The sequence below is a fragment of the Sycon ciliatum genome, chromosome 1 (genome assembly GCF_964019385.1).
Source record: "Sycon ciliatum chromosome 1, ocSycCili1.1, whole genome shotgun sequence".
NCBI lineage: Eukaryota > Metazoa > Porifera > Calcarea > Leucosolenida > Sycettidae > Sycon > Sycon ciliatum.
Genome location: NC_088643.1, coordinates 50,422,895 through 50,437,894, shown reverse-complemented (window position 1 = coordinate 50,437,894; position 15,000 = coordinate 50,422,895). Strand labels below are relative to the sequence as shown.

The window sequence follows — 15,000 nt, the reverse complement described above, 5'->3', positions numbered from 1 at the left end:
CCTCGAGGTGACACAGAACAAACATGGAAGTGCTACATTGGCACTGTCAGGACAGTAAATAATTAGCACCGCAGGTTAACGTTGGCCAAAACACGGTGACATCGTAGACAAGTGTTGTAATAATATATAGGGGTACAACGACTAATACTATAGCGGTAGAAAAATAGAACAAGAGCAACAGATAGAACTGGCGGTACCGGTACGCACTCCACATCACTACTTCGTATAAAAGCAACAAGTACGGTATTAGGAAGAAACCAACAGCACACCACACACCGTACCATACACCGTACACTACACCACACCTCCCAGTACACTACACCACACACTACACACTACACACCACACACTACACACTACACTGAGTTCACACTACACCACACCTCCCAGTACACCACACCACACACCGTACCATACACCACACCTCACACTGTACCATACACCACACACCGCACACCGTACCATACAACACACACACACCACGCAGTACACCACACACTACACCGCTACCCACCACACCATACACCACACCGCACACCTCCCAGTACACACCACACCACACCACACCATACACCACACCGTACACCACACACCACACTACACACTACACAGCACACCACTAGACACAGAATGCTGCCATAACACAGGCTTGCTTGCGACAGGCATGAATGCACCATGGGACTGCACACGAGACCGCGAGATATATGCTTAAGTGGGCGTCCACTAAGAACTACCGAGATGAATTATTGGTGATTTCAAGTTCAGAAGGAAAGAGTGATTAGCCGGCATTAGCATAGCAATACATGCATGGCCATGTCCTGCGAGTAGTGACTATATAGTGTGAGAGTAAGCAGGCTAAGATCAAGAGAACAGAATGACCTGGTCACATGGTTAACTTTAATTAGCAGTTCATGGTCAGAGGAACAATAGCGGCAAAGGCGGCAGCAGCAGCGATTCAGAGCCCTATATGGTTTGCCGAGGGCTTTCATATGCAAAATACCTACATACAGATTATCATGCACTCACTCTCTTGCACGTGTGCGTGCACACACACACACACACATACACACACGTACACACACATGCACACATGTACACACATACACACCCACGCACGCTCTGCTGAGGGTGTTAGCAAGTTAGTGCCATTAGATCATCATCACGTCACATCAACCTCAGCGGCAAGGAGTGCACTGCATCATCCACCGTCTGCTCAGCGGTCAGAATATGACGCCTATCGTCATGATGGCTGCATTGCCGTCCTCATAACAGGTGGTAACACAGGTCAACGTCAAGTACGATTTGCTCATGACATCATGACACCATGACATCATGACATCATGACATCATGACATCATGACATCATGACATCATGACACGAACACAGCCTAGCACAGGTTAGTTCACTGCAGTGTCAAACCACACACCAGAGAACACAACGGACACTTTGCTTCTACATGTATGCACTGTACACGCACAGTGACTGCATACACTATGGACTCGCTTCCACACATGTATACCGGTATCGTGCACAGCACACAATAAGAGAGTGCGGCGGAAGTTTAGTTTTTTTTCTATTATAATTATCGTATCAGAAAGTATCCAATTTTTCTTAGAGAAAGTACCCAATTGAATGTAATCAAACACCTATGTACATGTACATACTTGTACATAGGTGTATGTACATACATGTACATACACCTATGTACATGTATGTACATGTATGTACATGTATGTACATACATGTACATACATGTACATGTATGTACATGTATGTACATACATGTACATACATGTACATAGGTGTACATGTATGTACATGTACATACATGTACATACATGTACATGTATGTACATGTATGTACATACATGTACATACATGTACATAGGTGTACATGTATGTACATACATGTAGCGGTAAGAATGAAACCAATCCACTGCATATCACGCATACTATTCCCCACACGCAAAAAAATCAGCCTGGGAGTAAGTGTCCTGAACAGTGCAATAACAGGCCCTTTCAGAAGGCTACAGTATACACAGGTGGTGTTTGTTGCAGCCTGGTATCAGTTATCAGTGACACATCCAAAGTGGAATAAATTTTCTGTTTTCGTATTCCTGAACGGAGAAAACACTCACAAAATGAGTGATTTATCAGTTTTCAAAGTGATCAAAATTACTCTTCGAAAGTTACTGGTCATCGTTAACAAATCATATTTTAGAATCTTTATAACACATTATTTAGGGCCAACATACGTGTAGAAAGATAGCACCAGCACCAGCAGCAACGGCAACAGCAACACTCACTCGACAACAATCCAATTCAACTGCACTGCTTAGTATACTGCCAATTTATGATCCCCCCACCCCCACCCTTCTGTCTCTCTCTCTCTCCCTCTTGGTGACGGCAACGGACCGGACTGAAAAGTCGTCCCCCATGCCAATTCCCTCTCTTTGTCCCTAGACAGCCGAATCAACACACATCATGACAGACTCTACGTTAACACAATGCCTAGATCCCTCTCGAGCTGTTTCCCAATAACGTCACCAGACACAGTAACAGAGTAAAAAGTAGTTCCTACCTGCCAGTTCTGCTGATTCTTCAATGGTAGTTGTGACACGATCTGTAGGCAGCGCAACAGTGGCCATGCTGGCCATGGCCTCCTTGCTAATGCCATTCTGCATGACGACGGGAGCTTGGTAGCCAGCGACCAGTGTCTTATCTCCACACGGGGATGCAGCTACAGTTACTTGAGCTGTCGCCGCCGCCGCTGCTGCTAGCTTGGCCGCTTCCTGCTGCATGAACTTGTCCTCGGACGGGTGAGTCAGGTAACGCTCGCCAATGTCCATCTCCAGCTGGCGCAAGTCTTGCCATGTGTTCGGACTCTGCGTGGGTGTGAGCACAAACGTAAATACACACGCACAAACGTACACACACATACACACATGCACACACACGCACACGCACACACACACACACCGTAGACCTTAAACCCTAACCTGCAGCAAAAAGCCATAGCAACTTCTGCTGGGATCGCACCATCAACAGCTTGCAAGGCTGAAGAAGTTGCCGATAATATTTAGTCTGGTCTCCACCACACAGTTTCGACTAATCTGATAATCTTTTGCATGCATGAAGCTCCTAAGCATGGACAACACATAATCTACTCTCGTAGACTCGTTCATGGGCACAATTGCGTAACATGATCCCCCCCCCCCCCATATGCTCCCGATCATCTCACCGTGAGGAACGGATGTAGTAATGCTTGCCTTGCCGTGCAGCGCCTGCTCTTATTGACTTGCAGCAAGAGGTTGATCAAGCCAGATGCTACCGTGACATATGCACAAACACAAACGCACACACACACACACACACACACACACACACACACACACACACACACACACACACACACACACACACACACACACATATTCATTGGTTTGAGGGAAAGATGCAAACGGGAAAACAAACCCATAACACGCATAATTGCACACACCAATACACACACACACACCAATGCACACACACACACACCAATACACACACACACACACACACCAATACACACACACACACACACACACACCAATACACACACATACACACACACACACACAAAGTCACACATGTACAGATCATGTACAACATGCATTGCCACAATCACCACAATAATATTACTGTGCAACACATGGTCTAGAGATCACCTGCACACCTGCACACACTATGCCACGTGAGTAGCGCATCTACTCTTGATAAAAACTTGAAAAGACAATTTGGGACCAAACAATTGCAATTACCATCTCGAGAGATCTGCTCCCACGGATCATTCGGATACATGAAGTCGGCATTCTGGATTTGCTCTGCAATCTCCTCATCTTCGTTGAAAGGGAACGTTCCGCTCAGGCTGCAGGAAACACAACATGGTGTGAAAGAAGCAGATATAGAGACAGATGAAAACTTGAGATTTTCAGCATCGCAAGCATTGCACCATTCATCATTGACTACTTGCAGTGCATGATCTGAATGTGTGTATAGCATAGTAGCACATGTGTACAGCATAGTACCACGTGTGTACAACTTTACACTACATGTACGTATGTACAACATAGGTCCATGTGCGTACAGCATAAAAGCATTATTCCCAAAGCAGTAAGAACAGGGCTTGTGATCATAGAAAGTGCATTAGAAGCCAGAGTGGTTTTTCGTCCATGCTTTCCACAAAATAAGTACCTGACATAGATGATGACGCCCACGGACCACATGTCCAATGAGCGATCGTAGCCATCGTTGTTCAGAACCTCCGGAGCTGCAAAAACAAACAAACACATACACACGCACACATGCACACACGCACGTAGCCGCAGCATATGGGCTTTCGTGAATCCCCATTCCGAGCAGGCGGCTTGCACACATGAGTCAAAAAATAGTCTGGACTAGGGATGGATGCGAAAGATGGGTACAACTTCACCTCCCCAACCGAGGTCTGAGATGGGCTTCCTGGGAACCCTGCTGGTGAAAGATTCTTCACAAAAAAAACTGGCAATCAAACCGGCAGCCGGCAGTCCATAAGACAAGGGCTCTAACATGTATTTTAAGCACTGCTGTAGAGCGGGGTGTAAAGCGGGGTGTAGAGCTGGGTGTAGAGCTGGGTGTAGAGCTGGGTGTAGAGCTGGGTGTAGAGCGGGGTGTAGAGCGGGGTGTAGAGCTGGGTGTAGAGCGGGGTGTAGAGCTGGGTGTAGAGCTGGGTGTAGAGCGCGGTGTAGAGCTGGGTGTAGAGCGGGGTGTAGAGCGGGGTGTAGAGCGGGGTGTAGAGCTGGGTGTAGAGCGCGGTGTAGAGCGGGGTGTAGAGCGGGGTGTAGAGCTGGGTGTAGAGCTGGGTGTAGAGCGCGGTGTAGAGCTGGGTGTAGAGCTGGGTGTAGAGCGCGGTGTAGAGCGGGGTGTAGAGCGGGGTGTAGAGCGGGGTGTAGAGCGGGGTGTAGAGCGGGGTGTAGAGCTGGGTGTAGAGCGGGGTGTAGAGCGGGGTGTAGAGCTGGGTGTAGAGCTGGGTGTAGAGCGCGGTGTAGAGCGGGGTGTAGAGCTGGGTGTAGAGCTGGGTGTAGAGCTGGGTGTAGAGCGGGGTGTAGAGCGGGGTGTAGAGCGGGGTGTAGAGCTGGGTGTAGAGCGGGGTGTAGAGCTGGGTGTAGAGCGGGGTGTAGAGCTGGGTGTAGAGCTGGGTGTAGAGCGGGGTGTAGAGCGGGGTGTAGAGCGGGGTGTAGAGCGGGGTGTAGAGCGGGGTGTAGAGCTGGGTGTAGAGCTGGGTGTAGAGCGGGGTGTAGAGCGGGGTGTAGAGCGGGGTGTAGAGCGGGGTGTAGAGCTGGGTGTAGAGCTGGGTGTAGAGCGGGGTGTAGAGCGGGGTGTAGAGCGGGGTGTAGAGCGGGGTGTAGAGCGGGGTGTAGAGCGGGGTGTAGAGCGGGGTGTAGAGCGGGGTGTAGAGCGGGGTGTAGAGCGGGGTGGAGCACTGCTGTAGAGCGGGGTGAAGTGGTACGCAACACTGGAACTGCTGTAGTACGTTACTTTGTGTACGCCGTGTGTACGTGGTGGTGTTGGCGCATGCGGTGTCGCTGTGGTGGGAAAAGCAGTCTTCGTCTTGAGCTCGTCATATCTACTTGTGTTTCCGTCATCTTGTCACATATAGTCTTTCAAATGTAGTTATCTTGTAGTCCATTGTCTGAGTGTGGAGATCATGGTGGTACGGGGCTGGCAGCAGGTGAAGAAAGTCAGTTACAACAGAACTGCCCGCTGCTATGAGTGATACCCAGAAAACGCATGGCACAAACACACATTCTGAGAATCTGTCTCCTTACCTAGATAAGCCGGAGTGCCCACCACCGACTTGCGGAAGCTCTTTTCGCCGATGATACGGGCAAAGCCGAAGTCGCACAGTTTGATCTGCGGGAAGCTGGACTTGCCACGCAGCAGGACATTCTCCGGCTTCAGGTCACAATGCACTATGTTCTTGGAATGAAGATGCTGAAGAGCATTCAGGATCTGAACAGAGATCATGTACATACATACAGCACATACAGTGCATACTGCACTTAGAGGCAACGATGGAAGTGCATCTACACCAGGCTGCCAAGCATTACAAAGCCCCGCTACAGTAGGTCTAGAGCGGTGATTCCTCATGGGGGTTCAGTGGCGCCGCGATAGGGACACCTTATCAGCACGATCATGAATCAACGGATAGCTCACGTATCCGTCAGTCCCCCCCCCCCCCCTCCAACACATGCACACATACACATACATGCCCGTGTGCACACACATACACACACGCACACACACACACACAAACACACACACACACACACACACACACACATACACACATACACTGTGTCTTGCAACCTGACTATTCCTTACCTGGAAGATCAGGAAGCGTGTAGTACGTTCCTCCAGTCTGCCGTTCGGGTGGCGCAAGATCATCTCCAGCATGTCACCTTCCATCTTTTCCATAACAACAAAGACACGATCGGGTGTTTCGAACATCCTCTCCAGGTTGACAACACCATTGTGCTTCAGTGTGTGGAGAATAGCCACTTCGTTCTTTAGCGCAGTCTCCTGCTTGGACGGGAAGCGCAGCTTGTCAATGACCTTGATGGCCACCGGTCTCGCCGACTTTCGATGAACACCTGATAGTTGCGTACATGCATGCATTCGCAAACAAGCACACACGCACACACACAGGCACGCACGCACGCACACACATACATATCGTGGAAGGTCTGTATTGAAGTACAAGCCCAAAATAAGAATAAAATGCCTCTTCGTGCTTTTGACTCTGTCTGTTGCAGTCAAGTTCAGCCCGTACAGTGCCGAGAATATGGTTAGCCCACATGCAGAACGTAACGTGCACGTGCACAAGCAAAGCGCACAAGAGGGAGGCGTTCATTGCTTACCAGCATAGACCACACCAAACTGGCCTGATCCAAGACACTCGTCTGAGAATATTTGATAGAAGTCGCAGATATCGAGAGTTGAAGACTTGTACTGCAAAGTAAACAGGACAGAAAGGGCAAGAAGAGCTTTCCAAATTCTGAGTCTAAAACCGCTGATAGAGAACCATGTACCACTTACTTACCTCAGCGGATCCTACCATTAACACAAGTGAACTCCAGCTTGAACAAGACCACATGTGCACATGTCGTACCTGGCCACCAACTCTGATCAACTAATGCCATTCCTACACACATGTTTAGCCGTGGCATAGGTGGGATGCCCAATATGGAAGATTCGGAGGGAGCAAGGCGACAATCAAAAATTTGAAACTGACGGACATGAAACGGGATTACACTGTATTTGATTTTTCTGGATGCGCGAGCATTCCAGTTCGCACATCAGTTTGCACGGTCTGCTCATGGTCCAAAAAAAGTACCCAGTGTGAAGAGTCGTGGAGCAGTGGGAACCCGAGTCGCACAGCCGGCGACAATGCTACCTTGACTGCGTGATGCGAGGCAGTGCAAAGAAAATTGTTAGTGCATGGCACGCCATGTTGCTGCCCCACACCCCGGCATGTATAGTGTGTGGGGGATACAAGACTATTTTTCAATCATGCTGCTCAGAATTTCGCGACTGCCAATCAATTCTTGTTTTGTCTAGCACTCGTTGCTTATCAAGAGAAAATAGAAAATAAAAGATTACGTTACTGACCTGGCGGAACATTGGCGCAGGCTCACCGGGTGGACCAGGCTCAACATGGCCAGTGAATTCATCATTATCAACTGCAAAAGAAAGAAAAAGCAGAAGTTGTGTGCATCATAATAGGAGATACACGTCGTGAATCCAACATCTACGCTGTCGTACAATGTACATGCATTGTACATGTACCGGGAAGAAAAGTCACTTGCAGCAGCAGCAGCAGCAGCAGCAGCAGCAGCAGCAGAAGCAGCAGTAGCAGCAGCAGAAGCAGCAGCAGAAGCATTAGCAGCAACAGCAGCAGAACCATCATCATCATCAGTAGCAGCAGCAGCAGCAGCAGCAGCAGCAGCAGCAGCAGCAGCAGCAGCAGCAGCAGCAGAAGCATAAGTCGCAACAGCAGAGGCATCAGTAGCAGCTGCAAAGAAGCAGTCACTGTTCAAAGAGTTGATTTGCACGTACCTATGGATGTAGACTCGGTGACACTGACCACTGTCTTGATGCTGGGCTTGGGCGTGACCGGCATGAATGCACCACGGATGGCCTCTTCCCATGGCTTGCAGCGCTTTTCACCGACTGCTTGAGCCAACGCATCCTTCATGGACACCCCGCAATCTTCCGGGAAGACGTAGTTCTTGTTGCTGTGGATACTACTCTTCTCAGGTGCGCCCTTCTCGCCTATGTAGTAGACACCCTCCCGCTGAATCTTGATCTCGAAGCAGTGGGCTGTCGTGTTGGGCGAGATTGGCTCGGCCTTGGTGGGGACGCTGATGACAAGCATGTTGGACAGGGGGATTTCCTGCACGGGTCACATAGTTGCACAGCGTGGCAAAACAAACAGTATACAACTATACATGTCGGGTGACATCACACAGTGCCGAACGGCACCTCGGTGACACCCACAATCACTGTAGAGAAGTATGCAGTCAAGCAAGAGTACGAGTGTGAGATGGCCTAGTCACAGGCCGCAGCACGAAGGGCTACGATCAGGCTGATTGATAAAGAGTAGGAGTGTTTTTTTTTTACATTTCTGAAATGCTTGCTCCCACTTGTACAAATCGAACTTATAAAATATTTTGCAAATGACAAGGATTGGCTGATGGAACCCGAGCACGACTGTTTTTACTGCATTTCTGCATGAACAGCACACACTTTGATCTTCCTATCGTGCTTGCCAAACAAGGCTCAACTTTCTTGAGACAAAAAATGAGCTACGAAGTAGTCCTTTATACATAAATCAAGGTCCTCCTGCGCGAGCTTGATCGGAAAACCAAAGCCTGCCTGGGTGTGCTTGGTGGGATAGTCAAAGCCCTCTGAACTCTGCGCGAGCATGGAAGTGAAGTATCCATTGATCGCCTCATATAGGCCCTGCTATGTCCAGCGAGATTGGTCATTTCCATGCCCACGGTCATGTGACATGTCAGAGAGAGGTTTCAAGGCACTGCCAAGACTGTTTGCAAACTGTCTTGGCACGCAGGTTCTCTTGGCAATATAGAGAAAAGCCCGCACATGCAACTACAGTGTACCAGGGTCGATACAAGTGGGGAACGTGCAGGGTTTGCCTTGCTGGATTCATAGTTATACGGCATTGTATATGTGGGGAGGCAGGAATGTGCAGGGCGTAATGTTAGTAGGGTTCAGGGAAGGAAGGAAGGCGGGAGTCTATAGCAATCACACTCACTGTCCACTGCATGATGAGACCTGTAACAGTTACTAAAGACTACTATGCAGTGAATGTGACCTGTACTAGCCAGGAGTGGAGCGGGTACAATGTACATGACTGTATACCAACTTACATGCGCCACATCTGCTTCATCCGGTGAGTGCAGCATGTACAGATGTCGACTATCCAGCTTCCAGTAATACAGCTCTCTCTGTGCAACGTCACGTCACCGCCATCACCGTCATCACCAGCAAGCACACGTAAACAAACATGCCGGCATTCAGAGAAGTGCATGGTGCGCGCGTGTGTGTGTGGGGAAGGGGGGGGGGGTGCAATCAGATGTGTGTGCGTGTGTGCGTGCATGTGTGTTTGTGTGTACATTGGTACTGAGGACACCAGTGCTCGCAGAGTGATGCAAGACAGTGTTATCACAACGTCCACAGGCCAGGAAATAGTGCTGAGTATAAGTTGCATCACACGGGTACACAGTGATGGGATAGATGCAAACGCCAGAGTTTGTAACAGGCTCCGTACATACCACTTTCTTCAGCGTCGAGAAACACACCATCCATCCTTCCTTGATGGTTGAGTGGCGACTGCTGCCATTCTTCGGGACGGACACATACACCCTCTGGAGCGGAATGTTAGCCGAGAGTTCAGAGTCGTGAGAATGCCGACGGACAGCAACCGAATGTACACTGTTTCCTTCTGAGTTCTCGGCATTGCCATTGCCCTCGGCCGCAGGATGATGATCGTCATGGTCCATGAGCTCATCCAGAGCATGTTCGTGGCACGGGCTGGACCCGTTCTCAGCATCGCCCACCAGTACGCCGGGGCCCATTTCCGACTGACCTCGACTCTGCAGTTCTGCATTCGCACAACAGTACACAGCGGCGGATTAGAGCACGCATACGCTATAGACAAAAGCACAAAGCAGGATCAAGAATTGATCGGGGGGGGGGGGGGGGTATGTTAGTCTCTGGAAAAGTAACCGCAAAAGCAATATCCAATAACCACAACCAACATGATGGCATAACATGACGAGACCAATAGTAACTGACACGTCAACATTGGTTAAGTGCCATTCTTGATTTGCCTCGTGTTATGTAGGGGTGCGTTTGGTTGGTACGATCTAGAACAGGATCGAACAGCTGGTGCACATGGAGCAGCCTCATGCCAGCCAAACGGTACTCCAGAAACAGAGCATTTTTTATGTGAAAAATATGGCAAACTTGGTGCATTCTTCAAAATGTGTATGGATCACCATGGTCACTGTGTACGGTACGACGATTCCAACCCAAAAGCGTATGCACGTGATCATTTGGGACCAAAACCGATGTTCCCGCAAGGTTTCACTGTGAAAAAATGAAACTGCTTGGTCTGCTCCGGCCTCGAGGCCGGAGCAAGCAGAACATGTTCTGGCCGACCCAGAACAGGTGCAGTCCCAACCAAACGCGCTGTTCTGGTGAAGTCTGTTCTAGTTCGTACCAACTTAAGGGGGCTCAACCCCGAAGAGGGAGCAAAAAACATTATGGTAAATCGATCTGAACTGTGTGTTTTCAGATGGCCAGACACCTAGAGAACTGGTCTGGGCTATTTCAAGGATAGGTTTATTATGTGGTTCCCCAGCTATGGGGGTGTTATTGTACCTATGTTTTTCGGCAAAAATTCAATGATTTCTCACTAAAGGCGTAAAATTCCAGTTGGTAATACTTCAAAAATCCTGAAAGTGGGTATGGAGGGGCCTACAATACTGTCTTCTTTGGAAAATGTCCACAACATATGCCCAGACCACTGTGAGAGGCCAAGGTAGCCCAGAATGTGATTTGGCAAAACGCGTATTTCAGCAGACCGGACTTTAGACTTGTTTGAATAGTGGAGAATCGAGACAATAACATGGTCCATTTTATGGTCATTATCTGCTCTTCAAGGCCATAGGAAGGCTCTACAAAAATAGATTTTTATGTCTACCATCTCGTTTCTCCGTGAGAAACAAAATTTGTGACGGATTTTGCATATTCAGCTTGAAAGTCAGATTCAGCATTGTTGCCAAAATGAGTGTATCGACTTCATTCAAGCTTCACTTTGACTATGTAGGGCGAGAAGCATTTGCTATAGACCAATCCCAGACAATACCACATGCAACAGTCACAACTGAATTGTGTTATTCACATCTTTGTTGTATATTGTGATGTACATACATAATATAATGTACATACATACATACATGCATGGGTATATCAAATGTACAAAACAACGGATTATAAGTATAACGCTGTCAATGAGCAACTTGAGTTGCTTGGTTACTGCTGGATGCGATGGCTAGCAGCCACTGTTGGTATTGTGGGTTCGCGCCTCCAGTGTGCAGCACAACGTGAATGTTTGAGCAGATAACTGCAGCATCATCACGAGTGGTAGAAAGTGGGGACGATGCTGCACCTCCTGCAGCTGCTGGAGTACTTGTGCGGTCTGGAGCAGTGTGTAAAATAGGGGTGTTGGTGTTGGGTCTTCCAGATGCTAGATGATGTGTTATGCGTTTTGCAATAGCAGAACTCGTTGTGACTAGCACACGCCCATCGCCACCCGGTTCGTGCAATAATCCAAGGATGCCAGTTCCCTGATTCCTCTCAAATGCCAACACCAGATGATTGTACCTGTAGGCATGATATATAACGTTGTTGTTGTTGAAGAATATTTAGACTTCTACAAACACCCATGTTGCAGCGAAACGCCCACTCCAGCTTGTTTGCTGAGACTGTGACAGAAGCCTGACTAGTGCTGCAATGTGTACTGCTGTGATTCATGATTTCAGTTGACATTCCTTGCCTTGCCTTGCCTGGGTAATATTGCAGTTCTTCACAACATGCATAACACTTTTATGCTGCATTTACAGTCTAGGTCAAGGCCGAGCTCATGAAAATGTGGCAACTTGACCATGCATAATATTACGTGTCTGTGACTGTCTCTGCTCAAGTTGTTCTACAAGGCATATTGCCAATATTTCAATATTCAGTTTTATAATATATACAGATTCCTGTCATAGTTCAATGATACAAGCACAGCCATACTACCTTGAACCCACAGCCTTCTCCTGAGAAACACAGGCACAGGTCAGAACTCACCCAGTGCAGCCTTAGAGTTCATAGGATCCATGCTTTCCACTCCATCCAGCATGAGACTCACATGTCTGACCAAATTCTCCTGCCCACACATAGAACACTTCACTGGCATGTCGCTGTGCTGTTCCTACTGGCTGTTCCAGACCACACTCATTACTCACAGAGATCAAGTCTCTACTTGCAGACACTACACTCTGACTCCACTATCTCCAGGTACTGCAGGTACAAGACCAGTTTTTCTCTCACAGTCGTCAGTAATATTTTTATCTGGCGACTGGAAAAGAAAAAATAGATATCGTTCCAAGTGCCACTCAAGTGGATGCACTTGAACTTGAGAGAAGCATGTCACTTACCTGCGTTCTGAGACTAAATACATGTATCACTGGTAGCTGGGCTCTGGACAATCTTGCAGGTTTACTTGTCTTCACTGGCAGGCGAGACTGAGAAAAGGGCATATCTGAGCTGGAAGTTAGAACTACACGACCTGAAGAAGATTGAACACGCTTTGTTCCTGAGCGCCCACGAAAACGGCCGTGCCTATTGATAACTACAAGTACTTGACACGAAGCTCCATAGCTCCATCGATCGCCGACATCCAGCAAACCAAAATGGAAAACACAAAACGTTCAAACTGTTCAAGGACTGCAGTTTCTTTGAATTCTCGCAAAATAAACTTTTGAACACGACTATTTCTCGCAAAAAAACTTTCTCCAGCCGCGGACAAAATGTTTTCAAACGCGAAATTTTGCATAAAATCATGCCCAGATTTCGATGCGCGCGCAGAAGTACTGAGCCCCCTTAACGCGCCCTAACCGCATCTACTGTAAACGCAAAAATCGGCGATGTAATTTTTTTGCTATTCTCCAAAATCGGCGGTTCAGTGGAGGGAAATTTGTGGTAAACCCGTTTTCCAGTACTAGTACCGAAATGTTCGGTGCGTTTAATTTAAGGTAAAACGTGTTGGCACCGAAGTTACCGAAAATATAACACCACCGAAAATTTCTGCTTTTACAGCATTTCTTTCACTCTTCCTCTGCTGTCGCTATGGATACAACATGGGGGGGGGCATAGCCCTGGGGGGGGGGGGGGGGGGCACTGTACTTTGGAAACAAAGCCACTGCTGAAATCTAGGTATGTGTTCTCACTGCAGTCATACTGTTACGCATGCTGAAAATGCAACCTGCTGAGGTACTTGCCGGAATTATCACACCCAGTGAGCCAATCCTATCAAAGGTCATAGCCAGGGACAAGGGGAAATACCTAGGGCATGATAGGAGAGTGGCTAGCACAAGAGGACACTGATGCACAATCATGAAGAAGACTCACCATCCAGGATATGACTTTGACAGTCTTTCGGCACACGGTTAGCGCAGTGCCGGTGGACGTTGTACTTGCAATCTAGGCGGTAGAAAACCAGACATGTGCCATGCCATGATTACTGTGACAACCCACTACACTGTACTTGACGAGGAAATTTATTTACGTCTATACTAGCTTTAAAAAACAAACGTTATTGTAGACGTAGACAGAGAGACAGACATGCAGGCAGGCAGGCAGGCAGGCAGGCAGACAGACAGACAGACAGACAGACAGACAGACACACGCACGCACGCACGCACGCAGAGGCACCAGTGCAAAACTGACATCATTGCCTCAAGAACACAATCCTCCACACACTATCAGTTATTTAGGGCGGAACAAACAAACAAAAATCGATGTGATGCCAAAACACTGTTGACACAGCCTGCCTACCTTTGCACTGCATTCCCTGGCGAATAAGACCGATAAGAAGTCGCCTGCACAGCATGCAGATGGTAGGTCGCTTATAGTTGTGCAACACAAACGTGTGAGGAACCTCCACTTCGCAGTCACGCCGACTGGCGATCTCCCGGTCGATCCACACCGGCCGGCCAAACCAGGAGTTGGAGCGCTTGGGCGGTTTGCCGTGGCCATGGCTGGGCGAGGTGGCCGGGCCCACCGGTGCCGATTGCAAGGACTCGTGATCAAATGACCTGGGCTGGCGCGGCAGAGAGTTGCGACGATGATTGGCCGGCAGGCTCATCACCGAGTCGACGCTTGCCTGTGACGGTAGCGTGCAGCTGTGCGAGATACTCGCTACGTGCAGTGAGCTTTCAGACTTGTCGCTGCGGTGCTTGGAAAAGCGACGCGGTGTCTTGGGCTGGCGCTTTACGCCGGGGCAATTGTTTGGTATACGATAGGCACACCGCTTGTGAAAGTTGTAACCACAGCCTGCAGGCAAAATAGGGACAAGATACCACAATAGCGACAAGATACCAAAACAGGGACAAGATACCAAAACAGGGACAAGATACCAAAACAGGGACGAGATACTAAAATAGGGCATATTTCAGTACTATGCCGAGCCGAAATTCGCCTCAGCTAGATACAAACACAAAAGGAGCCCACAGCGACGAACTTTGTCTAGCCATGAAATAACCTGAACCGTTCATGTATGTGTGTGTGTATGTGTGTGTGTGTGTGTGTGTGTGTGTGTGTGTGTGTGTGTGTGTGTATGTGTGTGT

The 15,000-nt window shown here is 48.5% G+C and overlaps 1 protein-coding gene across 1 annotated transcript in view; it reads right to left on the bottom strand.

Moving 5' to 3' along the window:
* Positions 1-33: 33 nt before the first annotated feature.
* The window catches only part of LOC135830901 (serine/threonine-protein kinase D2-like), a 22,575-nt gene continuing 7,608 nt past the window's right edge, over positions 34-15,000 (bottom strand). The window contains exons 4-17 of the mRNA XM_065343119.1: positions 14,210-14,707; positions 13,784-13,855; positions 9,877-10,205; positions 9,472-9,549; positions 8,138-8,474; positions 7,691-7,761; positions 6,940-7,030; positions 6,404-6,672; positions 5,848-6,031; positions 4,235-4,310; positions 3,802-3,908; positions 3,243-3,328; positions 2,583-2,886; positions 34-1,406 (exon numbers count right to left, since the gene is read on the bottom strand). Of these exons, the coding sequence (XP_065199191.1) occupies positions 1,399-1,406; positions 2,583-2,886; positions 3,243-3,328; positions 3,802-3,908; positions 4,235-4,310; positions 5,848-6,031; positions 6,404-6,672; positions 6,940-7,030; positions 7,691-7,761; positions 8,138-8,474; positions 9,472-9,549; positions 9,877-10,205; positions 13,784-13,855; positions 14,210-14,707 (2,510 nt within the window). The 3' untranslated portion in view covers positions 34-1,398. The remainder of the gene's footprint in view (positions 1,407-2,582; positions 2,887-3,242; positions 3,329-3,801; positions 3,909-4,234; positions 4,311-5,847; positions 6,032-6,403; positions 6,673-6,939; positions 7,031-7,690; positions 7,762-8,137; positions 8,475-9,471; positions 9,550-9,876; positions 10,206-13,783; positions 13,856-14,209; positions 14,708-15,000) is intronic.